Source organism: Choristoneura fumiferana, chromosome 13 (genome assembly GCF_025370935.1).
Source record: "Choristoneura fumiferana chromosome 13, NRCan_CFum_1, whole genome shotgun sequence".
NCBI lineage: Eukaryota > Metazoa > Arthropoda > Insecta > Lepidoptera > Tortricidae > Choristoneura > Choristoneura fumiferana.
The window spans coordinates 9,012,073-9,031,098 of record NC_133484.1 but is presented as its reverse complement, the minus strand read 5'-3'; the positions used below and the strand labels follow the sequence as shown (position 1 = coordinate 9,031,098).

The 19,026-nt window shown below is 36.6% G+C and overlaps 1 protein-coding gene across 2 annotated transcripts; it reads right to left on the bottom strand.

Moving 5' to 3' along the window:
- Nucleotides 1-1,984: 1,984 nt before the first annotated feature.
- Nucleotides 1,985-19,012, bottom strand: LOC141434003 (neogenin-like). 2 transcript variants are annotated; one of them, XM_074096197.1, is made up of 15 exons: nucleotides 18,676-19,012; nucleotides 11,871-12,063; nucleotides 10,926-11,029; nucleotides 9,894-10,047; nucleotides 9,583-9,787; nucleotides 8,903-9,086; nucleotides 8,064-8,512; nucleotides 7,697-7,988; nucleotides 7,252-7,367; nucleotides 5,423-5,634; nucleotides 4,503-4,657; nucleotides 3,995-4,126; nucleotides 3,677-3,831; nucleotides 3,125-3,547; nucleotides 1,985-2,873 (listed from the first exon to the last, which is right to left on the bottom strand). In XM_074096197.1, exons 1-15 carry the CDS (start codon nucleotides 18,791-18,793, stop codon nucleotides 2,853-2,855), a joined length of 2,913 nt encoding a protein of 970 aa, XP_073952298.1. In that variant the 5' UTR covers nucleotides 18,794-19,012; the 3' UTR covers nucleotides 1,985-2,852. The 2 variants fall into 2 exon arrangements, with proteins under 2 accessions (XP_073952298.1, XP_073952299.1); XM_074096198.1 differs by having other exon boundaries at nucleotides 18,685-19,012.
- Nucleotides 19,013-19,026: the final 14 nt, after the last annotated feature.

The window sequence follows — 19,026 nt, the reverse complement described above, 5'->3', positions numbered from 1 at the left end:
TATGTACGCTTTTATGAATTAAACTGTACGTACGTACATTTCATGAATGGAATCACGGTGGATGCAAGCCGCTGCCAACCGAAGCAACTGGAGCTATATGGGGAGGCCTTCGTTATTTTAAAAGATAAACGTGTGTTTTGCTAAATCAGTAATTCTACTTCATTTCTAACTCTACAATCATGATTTGTGTATATGTCAGTTGCGATTTGACGTTTTTAGAAGAAAAACACACAGTGACAGCAAACCGGCCAGTATTAAATAATTCAAATATTACTCGTAGCTATGCAAACGTCGCTAAAACATTTAATTGGCGCCTGTTGCAGTCGTAACTTTTAGACAGGGCACAATAAGAAAGGGATTTAAAAACACAAACACAACCTAATTTAAAACATAGTGTAATCGATTCTACTCTCGATTCTGAGCAAACTAGTTTCTGGTTTTCAATTATTTAATTGACACCTTGTACATATAAATATTAAATAACTTGTATCATACTTATGCGAAGTTTCTTGTTCGAAACAAGGCTGTTGATGATGGCGATACTGGAAGTATGACTGTATTGTATAATTGTCTCAAACAAGAAAAAAATACTAATTATACTTACTTACAACTTTTTTGTCTGCTCGTATGAATAAAACTCGTAGGAATTCTGTGTTGTACTAGCTCTGAATAATAGATGCAATACATTTTACTCTTTTTTTATAATAAAAGACTAAAAACCAGTCTCGCGTAAAATTGAATCCCCCACAATGGCCGTCAGGGTCGTCACCCGCAGGATTTGTCAGCTTAGTCTGTTTTCATTTATAACTGTCTGCAGCCAAACGTTTTAAATAATATCACAAGTTTCACAAATTAAATGAAAGCGTTGAAACACCGAAGTCACATAGTACTTTGGAATCGTGCCAAGGATGAAGATTGTTGTATAATTGCAGTATTTATTACAGTTACAACTTTACACTATACTTAGTCTTTGTTTAATTTTGAGACTAAGTGCAAAGTTTGCGGAGAATGGCGACATGTATATGGCATAAATATCTTTGATTTCTGAGGGTTAGGACACTAAAACCTTTTGAAAACATTCCTAACATTTGCATAAGGCGAAACTGGAAATAATTAGAAGATTTCTAACTGCCGAGAAACGAGATTTCCAGCAGAATTTGCCATGAAAGGTGCGGATGTAATTTGAATCGAATGGGCTTTTGTTTCACTCCTAAAACCGTCCGATAAAGGGAAGCTTTGTTCCAAAAAGGCATCTATAAATGTGACCGATACGTAAGCAAGACAGAAATAAATTGGACTTCACGATTTATTGCCAAATGCTTTTAACTCGCAGTCTTTTGGTAAGAATAAGCTACAATCCTTAAAACTCTAGTAGAGTTTTAGAAATATGACTGCAATTTATATTGTCAACATTTTATTACGGTTTTATACTTGACAAAAGAAAACACTAAGATGGCAAATGAAATATAATTATTCGCGAAAAAAGTATTTTAAGATTTCTGCTGTTCCCTTCTAGTTACATTTAAGTAATTTATAAGTCTCATTTTACTAACCTCACAGAACTTGAACTTGCAACATTCATTTCCGCATTCTGTCTAGCCTAAGCAATTTATCTATCGTTTAACCTGACTCCAATGAAATAAGACATAACCATAGTCATAATTATGGATAAAACTAACGTTTAATAAATTTGACCTGACTTCGCTGTGGTGTTGTGCGGCCTACAAGTTTATGAGTCGGCTAAGAGCTGTAAGCCGCAGGTAACGACGTGCTTCATTACTAAGTAGTTATTATTTACGTCGCCCTTTACATCGGTTTATATCGCTGATACTGTAAACCGACACGCGAGCTTATAAAAATAGACGAAAAAATTATTACTCTTTATGGCCCCAGTTCTTCGTAAGATATTTCGCCTTGAATAAGCAATGAGCTTAAACATGCTACCTTGAGCACAGGAGGTAGTAAAATTATTAATGAAACCAAGTTTCTTTACGAATTTGCTATATTTTAAGGTTTTGGTTCGGGAAAACAGAGAGGGTTCAGAAAATATTCAGATTAGGTAAGTACAGTTCAAAACGTTACATAAATGTTAATTGATCTTGAAATAGGTGCACTGCGTTCTCTAATTCTGGTTAAAATTTTGAATTGTATGAATAGCTCTAGTGTTACTTAAGCTAAGGTTACATTTTATAACTAATACACAATTTTTATATAAATATCACAGTCAAATATTAAACAACTACTATTTCTATCCTAAAAAAATCTAATATGGCAGTGAAATGTGTTACTAAATCTATACCGTTTTGAATGAAAATAACAACCTTGAGCTCGTTCAGCGATACGAAAATTATGTTACGAAATGTACAGCATTGGAGAAGGACTTTCTAGGCAGTTATCAGTTAGGCTAGTCTTAACACGGTGACTAGAACTTAGATAGGAATATTATTACAATTAGGTTTCAGACATTTGATAAAAGGGTACAAACACTACAACGGTTCACTACAATATTCATGTAACGCCCTATTTAGTAACTCAGAAAACTCGTTAGGTACATCATTTAACATCGATCTTACTCATGAGGCTATTGAGTTACCTATAGGGCCAAAGTTATTATTTAGGCTAAATACCTACTTAACGATTACAAAATTCGTAAAATTTAAAAAGTCCTACGTGTATATGTTACCCGATGACTGTAAACGAGCCGTGCGTATTTTTGTTTTACAAAATGGATACGTTATTATTTTATTGCTTTGCTTTCTTTAAGATAACAGTGAGTGTCATATCGTTTTATATTTAACAATTAGCTAAACACTGCAGTATAAAAAGTGTATGAATCGATTTTCTTGCTGTTTCTATTTCTTAGTTTCTGGACTCTGTAAAATAAAAATGAGCATTATAAAGTGACTTAGTTATTTGTTAATTTATAATGTACCGCATGAATCACCACATTATAAGGCTTTTTCTTACTCGTAATTTAAAATATTTAAAAATTATTTAACACAAAATTGTACAGAAAGATTATCACTAGTGCGTGAACAAAATAGTGCGTGAATAACAGTAATCGGCTTTTGATCGTTAAGTTGCTTAATGTCAGCAAGGGCTGTTGTAAACATGTTCAATTTACCTCATATGGCGGCGGCGGCAGTATGTCACATAGGTTTATTTGACAGCCCTGGTCGGAACGTGCCACATTCGAATGTCTGGTTGTCTGAATGGGGATTTTGAAACTGTTCTCTCTCCCTAACCAGTGCCACTGCGGATAGTCGTACTCTAAATCATTCGTCGGGCACACTTTACTTTTGTCCTGTCTGCTCCTCGATCCGGACCTATTCGTATTACAAGACCCACAATCATCCTCTAATACATCGTTATGTACTTCGTGTCTCGGTTCTCTATAATCTTTAGTAGATCTACTAGAAGTACTATGGCAACAAGTAGAACATTCCCCGTTGGAATACTGAATGCTCCCATTGCACGACCTAACAATACTATTGTTATGAGATCGTCTTTCTGGACAATTCCTCAGGTCTCCGATGTCGTTATTGTCCTGTGGAAGATGATATATATCGTTACAGCAGTTAATTTTAATTCCGAGTATTAGATTCTTCGGCAAATTGAAATTCTAATCTTATCGTGTGTCAACATGTGGGTTCCCACAATGCTTATCTGGGCGTACCTTGAAATTGAGTTCGGTGTAAATAGCACTGGAAGCGTACGGTTCGGGCGGCCCACGTCGCAGTCTGTCCACACTCGACGTGTCTAAGCCTTGAATGGAGTTCTGCGGTAGGCAGTACTCCGGCTCCACGTTGAGTATGTTGCTCGATTGTCCCGCTGCGATAGATAGTTCGGTTCTGATTAAACGTCACACGGAAACTAGGACACACTTGTGAACTTAAATGATTAATGTCTGTGTCATTTCTTGGCAATTTCCAATAGGGTTATAATATTAAGCAATTCAAATTCCATACAAAGGTGGTTATTAATCTTTACTTACTATGCAAAAGGCTTTGATGGCAACTGCTGACGTCTATCGTCGGGTCGTTTGATGAAGCGAACACCGCGCGGTCCCGGAGCCAGATCGTGTCTTTATTCAATAGACACTGTTGAGCCGTGACAATCGATTGACCTACAATTGGGTTCAATGTTTAAATTATTGCTGTTTGTACATCAACAAGTTAAGTGACGCCAGTTCGGTAAAGCGCTCCCACGATACGGGCGTAAAAGTGCTACATTACCCAAATGTTTAAATGACTTTTAAGAAATAACGGAAGGATAAGCATTAAGCATTGGCAGCTACTCGAGATAACGAAGGCACGTCAGATTGAAGTGATAGTGATAACGTTCAAAGAATGCCAATAAATTTTGTTTCCTTTTGCACCGTCAGTTAAAAAGTACAATGAACTCTGTGAAATAATAATAAATGCGTTTCGCTGTTCACACGCGTGATAAAGAATTGAGTAACCGATATGGCGCCAGCTTGAGCCTGTGTAGTATCAGCTTACCGGCAGACTTCTTCCTTTGTATCCCATTGCGCCGTTTTATGTAATACACGCTGAACACTCCAATCACAATAACGGAGAACACGATCAGACCGAGTGCAAGAAGCCATGTTTCTTGAAAAATGCTTGTTATGTTAGAATCCTTCGGTGGTTCGGTTCTAAAACAAACATTCAGATATTTCAATAGGGAAATGATTGGATAGTGTCGAACAATTCGCGGATGGCATGCCGTTGCCTTTTTATTGCTATCGTAAAAGCAACATAAGGATGTGGTGTACGTTTATGATTAACCTCGCGTAAAGCTCTTGACTCATCTCACATCGGGTTCGGTAAAAGCAATTCACAGGACCCTTCCTGTGAACATTACGTGCGTAAACACTTCATAAACCACTTGAGGCTAACTAAGCATAATGTCTGGATTTTTAGACCGTGAGATGTTTTTGAAACTTCTTGTTAACTGCAATGTATTTTTGCGTTTCTCGTACCATTACTATTCTCTATTTGAAAGTTATAACAATTGAGTACCGACTTATTTAAGTATTTTATAGTACCTATTCAAATCTTGTAAGAAATTGTAAATTTCCTGTTGTGTAAAATCCCAAATAATAATAATAAATCTTTATTTGGAACAGTAACAATTTGGTACATTACAAAAAAAATTAAAACGAGGTCACCCGCTGAAATTAAAACTGCGTCACTCCGTAAACAGTAATAGAGCTGCAACCTTAAATTTTATAAAGCTGCAACTGTGGCGTACAGTGAGGGTAGATAGCGACGCTCACGTACCCGCCAGCACAAGCAGCAGGGTAGGCACTGGCAGCAAGGTAGACACTAGCAGCAGGGTAGGCACTTGCCCCAGGGTAGTCACTAGCGCTGCCGAACTTCACTGCACACCACAGAGCTGTAGTGTACCCAGTACTTACTGCACGTATTGCCGCTGCGTGTGCGTGGGCAGCATGTGCAGATGCGCGGGCGCGCTGAAGGGCCCGTGGCCGCGACGCGTGACGGCGGCGGCGCGCGCGCTGTAGCGGCCGCCGGCGCGCAGCGAGCTGGCCGCCGCGGCGCGGGTGCGCGCTCCCAGTGACATCTGACCCACAACTCGCCCACCGGCGGCACCACCAACTCGGATTTCAATCTGCCAAATGATTCCGTTTGACAAGAGTTCGATATATGTAGTTTGTTGACACTCAATTTCAATAACAAGTCAAGTGAATAAATATTATTTCTATTTATATTTTTAATAATCACATACGAGTAAAATTTACATCTTTGTGAACGTTATCAGGATTATTTAAGATAGCTATCCAGATTCCTGTACCTATATTATTTATAATATAGAGAAGTTATAAGGACGGGTTTATTGAATGAGGAATACTTAAAGAGGATTATTTTAAATTCACTTTACAGTGGTTTTATCTCCGTAAGTATTATAAAGTAGGTGATTAGCTAAGAACTTCGTTACCAGTTGTAGAAAACGCTTTGATTAAAATTTTACCATAAGTTTGACATCTGCGCGGACAAAGTCGCGGGCAAAAGCTAGTATATTAAAAAAACCGGGTCACCGGTGTTTCACAAGGAACGAGTTTTCGCATTCTCAGTAAGTGAGATTGATTGTGCCCCGTAAATTGATTTATTGGTTGATAGTTAATCAAAATGATCAAGTGATGGATGTCAATAACTGAAATTAATAATCAATGATTGGGCTCCAGTTAAACTCATCATACCTACTTTCTTCATTGAAGTTTTGCAATAAGTCTTTAAAATCTTTGGAACTACGTCGCAAAGCCACCAGTTTAAACAGTAATTTAGCTGCTTAATCACCTTATCCTACCCTATTAGGTTAACTTTACCATAGAGAAGTCGTGATTTTGCTGTCTCTCGCTTGAATTTAAATGAAATTACCATATTGGTCATAAACGTTCAAGTCTTCAAAGAACCGCTCATAATGCTACCAAATACAGATATCTCGTTTTGATATTATTATTTTAATTCTAAAAGACGTTAAACAAGCGCATAAAATTTTACTTGCATGTGTAAAAGCTACCCAACTACCTGACTTCTTTTTAAAAGCTTGCCATGTATTATTTGTGTATCTATGTATGTGCGGGTCACGGGTTCCCGATTTCCGATAAAGCTGAAAATTTGCATACCTACATACGTGTACATTGGATGACAATGCAATATTATTAATTTAGCAGATACCTCTTTTAGTGTATGCTACTGTCTTAGTATGGCCACAAAGGTAAAGTTATGATTTTTCCTTGCATATGCTGTGATTCCATGATTTAAAAAATATTTTAGATAAATCTTCCGCAAGACTCAACCATACTATCATTATCTTTTTTACGAGTAGTCCGGAGAAATCAATGGCGATCATTGAGTGATAACTTAAAATTGCGGCAGTTGTAGGACAAAGTTCTTGAAAATATGCTCTGATTGTACGTTTTTATCTCTGCCATTTATTATAAAGACGGATTTCGCAAATGTATATGTTTTTCATTATTAGCCTAAAAAGGTGTCCTATTGCTGGGAAAATGCTTACTCCCATTAAGGTCATTCTGCCTTCGCCAATAATGTACACCTTGATCTACATATTTTTATATAGTATTAATTAAAAAATGTGTAGGAAAAGTAAAATGTAAGAAAATCATTGAGGAGACCAAGACCCACAAAGGGGTATTGTCGCAGGAGAGAAAGAGAAAAGTAATTATGTACCGGAATTTAAAATAATTGAAATAAAAACAGTGTTTACCAGGTAACCGATGAGCTCGCCGTTCCATGTGGCCGCAGGTGGCGGCTCCCATCGAATCCACGCCGAAGTCGCATTTACGACCCCCGCCGTCACCGCCTGAGGAGGAGCCGACGGCACTAAAACGGTAATTACCGGTAAATTACCGTAACTCTAATGAAATACAGAATAATTTATCATTGAAGCGATGAAGGTAAGGCTGGAAAGTTTTGCCGTGAAAGATTGTAATCAATGTTAGGGGCACAGCAAGTTAATAGCCGAATAACAAAGACAATTTGGATTTCTTAAAGATTAACTTGCGAAGCTTTTTATAGCTTTAATATAATTATAGCCGCGCAAAGACAGCTTTATTCAAACACTTTTCAGTTTTTAACAGCAATTTGCACCTAACAATATGCACTTCAAAAAGTAATGCGATCATAATTATAATAATAGAATTAAAAATTACCGTCTTCAGCTGTATATCCAGGCATCAAGTTTGAAGGTCGCCCTAATAAGTTTTTGTAGAATGGCATAAGGAATATATCGTATTGTGTATACGGCATTAGACCAGAAAGGATGTAGCTCGATGATCCACTATTATCCACGTCTGTCAATGAACCATTAGAACAAATCATACTCTTTGCATATGAAGTGTTCAATATTATCGATTCATCATCAGTGACATTACGCCAATTCAAAGTCGTGCTGTTGTACCAAATCTTAACTCCCTCTAAATACTCATTGTAATCTGTTAAGACCTAAAAAAAAAATGTCTTTACAATTCAATCTACAAATTCTTAAACGAGTTATTTTTTTACTTTGCAATCACTTACATCCCATACAACTTTGAGTGAAGTTGACGATAGCGCTTCCAATCTTTTCAACACCAATACATTCTGCTGCAGAAATTTCCTAGCTTGCACCAGTTCATATTGCGTCATATGGGTTTCACGTTGGAAACTTTCTGTGACATCGTCGTCTTCAGATTTTAAATCGTTATTTCTTTTTTTGAGAACGGTAAGATAAGCTTCTCGCATTGTGCTACCAGCTGCGTTGACAGCTGTGCAAATAACTCGCCCACTGTGTTCCACCTTTGCACCGTCCAGGTATAACAAACTTGAGTTACTTTTCATACATTCCGGGAACAATAAGGAGTCCTGATTCCCTTCTAATATCCAAAACGTCGTTGGTGTGGGTAAGCCTTTAGCCTCACACGGTATAGAAACCACATCTCCTTCCCAAGCGGTTAGATTGGACGGTATCTGTGTGAAGTGGGGTAGCGCTAAAACAGACGGCCAGATTAAAATAGCTCCAGGAATTAATGATGCAATAAAATTGTAAATAGACAGGGCTGAGTCGTATTTGTGTTAGTAGAAAGGAAACGAAACGGTCGGTCAGTGCTCTGAATACTTGATCTGCTGGTTCGATATTTGTTAGCAATTCAGGTTGTTAGTGTTTAAACTGACGTGACTTCAAAACATCCGACCAAACCAGAACTAGGTGGTACTGCTAATATCTACTCGGGTTATCAGAATCACTCAAGGAGAAATAAACGAGATTTTTTCGTTCTGGCCGTTCAGACAATTTGTGTAGCGTCTATAAAATACATAATCGTCTCCAAAACATTTCAGCTGTCGCCTCTAACATAATACTGGCTGTACTGTGTGCTTACTGTGGACGGTTAACGTGGCACTGGCGACACTAGAGCCGGCATGGCTGTCTGCTCGACATGAGTATGTGCCCATATCTGCAGCCGACACGTGTTCCAGACGCAACACACCGCGTGTCACGGACGCGTGAGCGGGCAGTGTTCCGTCCTCCTTCACCCATGTTATCTTAACACTCGAATCGAAGCTCTGCAAAGATTAATATAAATATTAATAGTTCTCCCCACTTTACACAATAATTTAAGTAACTATCAACATCTAGGGTCTAGACTAGACTATGCAATAGTTGAAGAAATTTTGTTGACAAGTACTTACTGCATTGTTCTTACATTTTCTAAATTCAATACTATCATATTATCACTAATATTATAAATAAGAAAAGTTGAGAAGATATTTGGATGTTTCTTACTCAATCTCGCAATAACGGCTGATACATATATAGATGAAATTTAGCACACTGATAATTTATAACCTGGATAGTTTTTATCTCAGATAATTGTTTAGTTCCCGCGGGATTACATACATAAGCAAACTATCCACATATAAAGTTGTGGGCAACAGCTAGTTCTAAAAAATAATACTTTGAAGTTCTATGATTGTCATCAATATTCGCAATGTCCATAATAATTATACAAAAATTAGGTACGTGGTTTATTGAATTTATTATAAAAATAATTTTATTTACCTGGCAAGTGAATTCGACAGTCTGTCCAACTAAAGCAGTAATATTACTAGGTTTAACTACGAAGTGAGGTCTCCTTAATACTATTAACGCAGCATGTCTCGATTGCCTCTCGCCGGCTATGTTTGACGCCACACATCGGTACACCCCATTATCTATTGGCAAAGTTTCTAATATTTTTAAGCTACCACTTTCTGTTATTGTTACCCTGAAAGACAATAAAGTTTAGAAAGTCGTAAATATTTTTGTAACAATTGCATTCTTATCGCATTGAAATACAATTGACTATGCTAACACTTTAATTTTTTGTTTACCTGCCATTAACTTCCACGTCGTATAAATTCCCATCTTTCAGCCAATGTACGGACGGCTCTGGAACTCCCTTCGGGGGAGAACATTCCAGAACAGCTGGCTCGCCGGCAGCTACGTGCACGTCTCTAGGTTCCACTTTAAAGTCGTCGCGAATCACTAAAAAAATGCGTCTAAGATAGATTCCTACCTAATGAGAGTTTTTCGACAGGTGAAATATCGCTAGATGGCAATAGTATCGTGAGGGCCGTTGGACATTTATGATTGGTTAAATAAAATAACTAAATGAGCCAATCGCAAGCAAGACTAAAATTTCAAAAGAACCTCACGATACTTACGCCATCTAGCGATATTTCGCCTGTCGGAAAACCCTCATTAGGTAGATTCCTGGATAAAAAAAAATATTTCAATTTACTCCCTCAGTAAGATTATTACAAAATATCAGACACGTTTTTTTTTTATCGATCGAACAAAAAATTACAAAGATAAAATGTGTCAAAGTTCGGAAGGGGGAGGGCCGTGACGTCACTTTTTAGTAAAAAAGGACACGTATCTGAATATCGAAAATTGAAAATATCGATAGTTAAAATATCGAGCCTAACCTTACCTACTTTTGATATTTTGACCGTCGATTTTTTAACTTGATATATATTAATTTTCGATATTCAGATACGTCCCCGTAAAAAGTGTAGGTGGGTGTAACGTCACACGAAACTTTAACCGGCTATAAGTATGTCCATATTTTTTGTTTAATTCATCATCATATCAGCCGTACGTAGGACGTTCACTGTTGGACATAGGCCTCCCCCATAGGCCTACAGTTGCTTAGGCTGGAAGCAGCCTTGCGTCCTTGAATCCGCCGCTTTAACCAGGTCATCCGTCCATCTCATTTTTTTTTAAATTAACAATAGAAAAAAACATGAATCCGATTTTGTATCAAACCGCCAGACTAATTATATAGCGATATTTAAATCTACCTAATAAAAAGGCTCCATTCTCAAATAAAACTTTATATTTAAAGATAAGTACCAACTTACCAGCGACATTGAGGGAAGCATTGCGACTGACAGCTTCGCCTGCCAGGTTCCGAGCCACGCACCAATACACTCCCTCATCGCTTTCCTTCTTGCCTCGATTTACTCTAAGAAAATACATCTGACCTATATAACACTGTTTATAAAATGTAATGGGGATTACGGGAATGAGAGCAAGTCATTATTTTAAATAAATAGACTGAACAAGTATTTGCTATAGCATAGTACAAATAAGGGGAGTTTTTGTGGCAAGTTAAGTAAATAACGACACCAAAATTCTTAAGTGTCTTTAACTAGAAGTTGAAGACAAAGTTTTCTTCGAATATTTTATGATCAAATAATCATTAATTGCATTCATCACGTACGACGCACACTATAGCTAGGCAGGCAGGTATACCTAAGTATATTTAAGCTGTCAAGTTGGTGGAAACAACTTTAATAACATAGGGGCTGCTTGCATGGTTTAGGGTTAAAAAAACATGGTTAAACCCTGGCTTAGGGGTGACAGTTGCATAAATTTTGACACTATATACCGAATCCTGCGTTAACAGTTATCTCAAAGTTACGTAGTACGGTGATTCGCGCAAGCCCGACTAAAAGCGTTATCACAATGACGATTTGTGGGCGATTTGAAATCAAAGTGAACGCGCAACGAGTTAACCACGAGCACGCAGCGAGTAAGCTGCGTAACTACAAGTATAATATTCAGGGCACTATAATACCTATTGTACACTCGCGACGAAATCATTGCGCGCTCGCTTTACTTTCCACTCGCCCACAAATTCCTAGTGTGATATGATAACGCTCTAAGACTTTGAAACATGTTGTTAATCGAGACATGTTGTTAATTGTGAATCTATTATTTTGCTACTACATTATAAATGCACGTACGTATATAATTTTATCAATACGAACAAGACCAAAAAAATTTATGATCATTTCTCTTACCTTAGAAACAAAAGCCCGTCTTCCAGTAAGACCCTGTGGCCGTCTTCGGCCGGTGGCAACAGGGTGCCATCCTTGAACCACTGGACTTGGGGCTTGGGTCTACCCTCCACTACACATCTCAGGGTCGCGGGCTCGCTACGTCCAGATACTGTGTTCGATGGGTGCTCCTTGATGCGCGGTGCTCGGTTTTGGGCTACAGAAGAAATAAACTCATTGCAATTTATAGTTTTTTTTTAAGTAATGAAATGCGAAACCGGGTTTTGATATTAGTTTGATCAAGAGACTTCATTAATATCACAGTACGGTTCACTAAGTATATAAAACATTTTCATACAAATGATATGTTTCAAAAAATGTTTTTCAATACATTTGCTCAAAAAATTCACTTTCAAAGTATGTATACATGGCTCGATAGTTCATTTTACTGCACTAGTGCGATTTTTTCAAAAGTTTTTTTTTAATTCTCCATTTTAAAAGTTTTCAAGCAGAGTTTTAAATTACAAAAATAAAAAATATCGACTTATACGTAGAAAAATGTATAAATATACAAAACTAAGTAATGAATTTGCAAAATTGATTGTAATTATTATAAACTGTAATTTAATTACCTCAGATTTTAATGATTTCCACCTTTTATTTACTTATTCGAAAAAATCGCAGTGGCTGAACGAGTCGAACTTTTGCCTAATAATTTCTAACCTAATTAAAAACAAAACTTACGCATTCGCATTACGGACGCGCCATTTTTATAAAACTTTGCGTTGTTTTGTTTTATGTATCCATTTTGTGTTATTAATTGCCTATTTTCTAACAAATATATTGAAAAACGTCGTATGATACACGGTTGGCAAGGTTTTACAAACTCGTGACGATGAAAACCCTCGCTTTGCTGCTCGGGTTTATCACTCGTCAACTCATTTGTAAAACCTTACTTACCAACCTTGTATCACAAATAACTATTATTTGGCCACATTCGTTGTTTAAAAATACAAAAGGACCACAAGTAAAAAAAAATTTTTTTTCAATCTCAATAATTGCATTTTAAATGCTATTTAACGTGCAAGTATTGCAATAATAATAAAAAAAAAAATTGATTTGTGGCCCTTTTCTATTTAAGCAGCGTGTATTTTATGCTGAAACTGTAAGTGTTTCAGGATTTTTATAAAACTAACATAAGTTAACTTTGAAATGAAAGGATTTCGGCTATCTCAAAATGAGGTAGACATCAATATCTTAAAAAATGGTCTTGGTTGGTATGAATGCAAGCCAATTTTCTGAAATTCCAACGGGATGTCGAAGTAATCGAAGCCGTATTTTTCCACATACCGATGAAAAGAAAAATTAAAAAATGTTTCTTTGACGATCACAAACTGTTCCTGAGTTCATCAAATAAAAGGGAACGCTCATAAAATAAGGCCGATCTCTAACTTCATTGGGTGTAAGAAAGTGTCTCGAAGGCAATGTACTTTACTGGAAATAAAATGATCAAGAATAGATAAAACTGGGGTAACATGCTTGGATTTAGTTTTACGACGGAAACTTTATGTTATAGATGAGTTTGAATACAAAAAACCTACGCAAAGGACTCTACCCTTTCTCAGATACTATCTCTCGTTTGACATCAATATGTTTGTAGTTGACCCCATTGTTCGAACATTATGGCATTCAGAATAAAGGTTACTAAAAGTCGACAGACAAAATGTATTCTGTATAGCATTCCACAAAGAGTACCTATGTAAATGCCATCTGTTCAGCATTTGTAAGATTAATATATGCTGACAAAAGCAAAGTATGCAAAAGCATCAAATATTTTTACAATTGTTATTCACTTGCTGTTGTCCACGATTCCGTCCGCGTTTATCGCTATCCCGTAGGAACTATGTAATTTTCCGGGATAAAACTATTTTATGACCTTTCCCGAGCTCAAACTATATATACCGAATTTTATCTAATTCGGTTCAGCGGTTTATTCGATTCGTTCGCGAAGCGGTGGGTTCGCAATACAAACAAAAAGACTTACAAACTTTCGCATTTCTATCTGTGCACCGAATTTCATCTAAATCGCTCAGCGATTTAGACGTGACAAGTTAACAAAATAATTTACAAACTTTCGCATTATAATATTACTAGGATAAATCTTTCAATTAATGCGTCTTTGCGTAGCCTTACCTGTATCAAAGTATGTAAAAAAAGATCACATAAATGAATGTATCACGACTTAGCCGTTTTGACGCCGTGCTTAGATTAAACAGAGATAACACAAGGTGTATTGTAATAACTTTTGATTTATTTTTTGTGTCCCCCGAAGCGCGGTAGTTCCTTTATTAATACTTGTCAGTGTCACTGATAACCCTTACAATGCGGCTATCTTGACATGTTTGTCTTTTTGTATCGCGTAGGAGGGTACAAATAATAATGTGCATTTTGATAAAGTAAACACATTAATAAGGGAATCCCAGATATGCAATCGTATTTAAGTAAATTGTATGAGTTTAATATAGAAGTAAGATTTACATTTAATACCCACTTTTTCTTAACTTTCCAATATGAATTTTGAGAAACTAACTTTACTCATTACATGTTTAGCTTAACTACTAATATCCCGAAGTAAATTGATATTTTTCAACATACCTACATAGTTCATTTTTTCTTGTTTTAAAACTGATTAGCGATTGGCCCCTATCTCATCTGATGGATGGCGCAGTCCAAGACGTTCTCAAAAAACAACATTTTTTTATACTAAGTAAAGCTAGAAACACACTGACGCCGGAGGCGGAGCGCCGCGACGCACCGCCCCGCCACCGCTCTGTGTTTCAAGCTTTAGACTGACATCTATTAATATTGTGTTAAACATAAGTTCAACGGTTGATTAAGTTTTATTGTAGCATTTAAATTCTGAGTCATTCGCATTACAGTTTATTAATTTCTCACAAGTGTTTTTTAAATTGGCATAGCGGCAAATGTTTTTTCAACACTTAATAAATCCGACACTGACAAAACTTGCAAAAAATATACAAAAAATCTTTCACATGTGTCTTTGACTACGGTCAATTTGTTAAGATGACGCCGACGCTTTATCGAAAGGAAACATGTGTTAGTGTTTTATGTTGCACAAACGAAGCGCGCACGTTTTTAGGGTTCCGTAGCCAAAACGGAAAAAACGGAACCCTTATAGTTTCGCCATGTCTGTCTGTCTGTCTGTCCGTCCGCGGCTTTGCTCAAGGACTATCAATGCTAGAAAGCTGTAATTTTGCACGAATATATATGTAAACTATGCCGACAAAATGATACTATAACAAAATTAAAAAAAAAATTATAGTACCTCCCATAGACGTAGAGTGGGGGTGATTTTTTTTTCACATCCAACCCTATAGTGTGGGGTATCGTTGGATAGGTCTTTTAAAACACGATTTTTCGATTCACTCATTGTTTGCAAAATATTCAGCTTTAAAGTGCAAATTTTGATTAAAATCGTGCGTCCCCCCGCTAAAATCTAAAAGATGGTAGTAGGTATATCAAACTTACAAGGAAAACTATAACGGTTATCTTGAGAATTACTTGTAGTTTAAGAGTAAATAGCAGCCTAAGGTGTAAAATATACCTAAACTTGGAATATTCTATACAAAATACGAAATCCTTTGAAAAATCTTACTTAATTTTTAATACGGAAACCTATTTCGGGCGTGTCCGACACGCTCTTGGCCGTTTTTATTTAAATAAAGCTTCTAAAGAAATTCGGTTTGCAGAAAGCGATAACAGAATTGCTGTTTTTGGATATATGTAGTATGCTAGTTTCAAATGTATAAAGATGAAAATACCTATTAGGTATACACTAGAATACTCAGGTAGGCTAAATTTTGAGGTTTTTTTAATGGGTACGGCTACCAATTTTATCATCAAAAGTAGTAATTATTATTTTTATTAGATAAAAATTGCGAAAGTAAAACTTAATAAAATAAAACGAAAAAAACACTGATACTTAATTACACTAGCGACTCGGCTCGGTTTAGCCTGGGTGCAACTCTGAAAACTGACGCATTTAATGCAGATTTTAAATTGGTAAAATAATGCTACTACCACTAAATCAAAATCATTGACTGACATTGTCTCGAGAAAAGGTATTTCATCAAGTTATTATATTTAAACAATACGCCGTTTTGTCTAGTACCTACACTAGTATTTTTGTTACAAAATTGGCTTGTCCACAAACATGTATGTTAAAAGTATTATAATTATTTTATATAAAGAATTTAGAAGGAAATCTATTATTTCTAAGTAGGTTTTACGAGTAGTACTCGATCAAAACGTAATATTATAAATCTGTCACATATTAATACGGAACTCTGCGCTGCGCTTGGCCTGACTCGCACTTGGCCGGTTTGACCCCGTGCGTGGGAAAAAATAAAAAGAATAAGAAGAAGCTTTTTTAAGTTTTTATTTATAGAAAAGTAGGATTTCATGTGACAATAATTATTTTCACTATGTGGAAAGTGCTTGAAATAGACTGGGAATAATTTTAAATATTTCTGAACGCAAACGAAACATTAAAATATTTAGGTACTTATACCTATACATAGATTCTAGATCAAAATAACACCAGCAATGCTTGTGCATTTTATTAACATGCACTAAGGCTGAATGACTCAATTTCAAGATTTGAAAGTTTAACAGGCCAAACAAACATGGAAGCAGCGCTATATGGTCATCCGACGTCTTGACCTTCCTTTTATGGCCAAGAGCTGACCAATATTTGATAAGGCCGTTGACAAGTCTCATTTAACACGGTCAGTGCACCTTGAACATTAAGCCGAGGTTAGACTTGCAAGAAAAATCGTGCAAGTTGCATTACATTGCGGCGCTCGATGGACCACTACAAACTGGTTGGCTTCACGGCCTCGCAATGTAATGCAACTTGCACGATTTTTCTTGCAAGTCTAAACTCGGCTTTATACTAAAATTTGACAATTGATCTTCTAGTATAGTCACCATCACCAATATCTGACACAATCAAGCGTGCATAAGTATCTGATACGACTCCATTTCTAGGGCCGGTAGGACGTGTTCGTGTTAGATATATATCTTTGCACGCACCGCTGTTGCAGTTATTAATGTAGGTGACTGTACCTAACTTAAATTGACAGTGTTATATCCATTACGCCTTATCGTGAGCATTACGGTAAAGGAAAACATCGTAAGGAAACCTGTTCAATGGTGTTTGTGAAGTTGCCAATCCACATTGGACCCGCATGGGAACTAACATTTTGACAGGAGGCCTGTGCCTAGCAGTGGGACATACACATAGATTGGGATGGTGATGAAGAGGTGAAAAATCTAATCTAAATCTAAGTATGTCTGGATCGTAACCAACTTGCGGAATGACACAAAATTCATTAAAAATCCGCAACAGATCCCGCTGAGCCGACGGCCATCTGCCAAATCCTTTCGTTTAAACACGTCTAGACCTTGCTTTGCTTATATTTTTATTGGTATTATTTGGCAAAACTTCAGACTAAGTCAATTCATCCACCATTATGTAAAGCAAATAGCTCTATACCGACTCTATCTGTTCTTTGTAGATGACCTTTGATGCCAGATTTTATGTAAAAATTTTAGAGTAAAAAGACTGTAAGAATATTTTTCATAGAGAAATTTGTTACATTATAAAATACAAGCTGTTGCCCGCGACTCCGTCCGCGTAAAATTCGTTTATTCGTTTATATTCGCGGTTCGCGATGGGGTCGCGGTGGGTTCGCGGGAAATATGCAAATTTCCGGGAAAAAACTATCCCATGTCCTTTCCCGGGACTCAAAACTATCTGTGCACCGAATTTCATCTAAATCAGCTCAGCGATTTAAACGTGACAAGTTAACAAATATACAAAAAGACTTACAAACTTTCGCATTTATAATACCTATTAGTGGGATGAACCAGCGAGCGAGTCACATGTCGTACAACATAACTATCGGAAGAGTTGGAGCCCGACTCCGAATCATCGTATCCGAATTAGTCCGAATGGATTTCAATCTTTTGGTAAAACGTACTCTCAATGACTAAGTAAGTACCTACATGTTATGATAGGCGGGATCAGAAAACGACGTGGGAGTTAAAAATTAATGAAAGAGAAACAAATACTACAAAGCGTTTGCACATACGAAATTTACTTCTAGCCTTAGTTTAAATTACAATCGACACTTGCAGTTTTTAGTTCGTTAACAATGACTGTTTCATTTTCGACCAATTTAACGCAAGCGTTAACACTAATTAAGCCGAACGTTAAATAATAAAAAAGCACCATTGTGTTGTTAACGAACGCTACGAAACATTTCGTTAATTGGTTTCATGGTACTTTAATTATGAACCGATGTGGTAACTATCTGACGGTAACAGCCAAAACGGTGTTTAACTACATGTCTATTCTAACTAATGGTGTTCGTAAGACGGTTAAAATTGCAGTAAATTTTAGTACATAAGTTACTTAAAATATTTTTATAAAAAAAATGCTTTTATGACAATTGACAACCAAGCCATTCCAAATTATAACAAATAACAGTTTTCGTTGCTTTTTTCTAACTTTATTCAAAAGGAAAAAATTATGTATATTTTAAAGTTTTACAGGGACGGCACTGATTCCAGTGGCTCTGATATAAGCGACGCGGTTCTTTCAAACTTTACTCCATAAACTAGAAATTCAAGTCTTGGTTCCGGATGTACTCTGCTAATAAACCAACTTTTTAATGCTACTCATAAACTCATAATTGATTAGCCGCCATTTTAAAGGTAAACTTCAATTTTTTAATAAAATTACCATTATTACCATTTGTTCCGTTCAGTCCAATTAATAGTAAATGCACAAGTACAAATAACACGAATTGGTTTCTTCCATTTATAGTGTTATCGCACTCATTAGCACCAACATCCACCATACTGCCACTGAATTACACTTAATTTTCATACCATCGATGAAATTTACATGTTTATCATTTCACTGGCAACACACCTATAATACTGGCATTTTCTAATTCATTGATTTATTCTAATAGGATTCGGAATTCAAATTTCAAAAGTTCGGTAAACACTCGCGGCATCGCGTTCGAACGCGGCGAGCAGTCGTTGACGCGACCAACCAGTAACAAGCCTTGCGTCGTACTATCGGGTC

What these genes read in the sequence shown, in the direction of transcription:
- LOC141434003 (XM_074096197.1), bottom strand. Translation starts at nt 18,793, where the DNA reads ATGGTGGATGTTGGTGCTAATGAGTGCGATAACACTATAAATGGAAGA. An exon ending in GACGGGCTTTTGTTTCTAAG is followed by an intron (nt 11,030 to 11,870) that starts GTAAGAGAAATG and finishes GTATTTTCTTAG; the next exon opens with AGTAAATCGAGGCAAGAAGG. An exon ending in CTGTCGAATTCACTTGCCAG is followed by an intron (nt 9,087 to 9,582) that starts GTAAATAAAATT and finishes TAATCTTTGCAG; the next exon opens with AGCTTCGATTCGAGTGTTAA.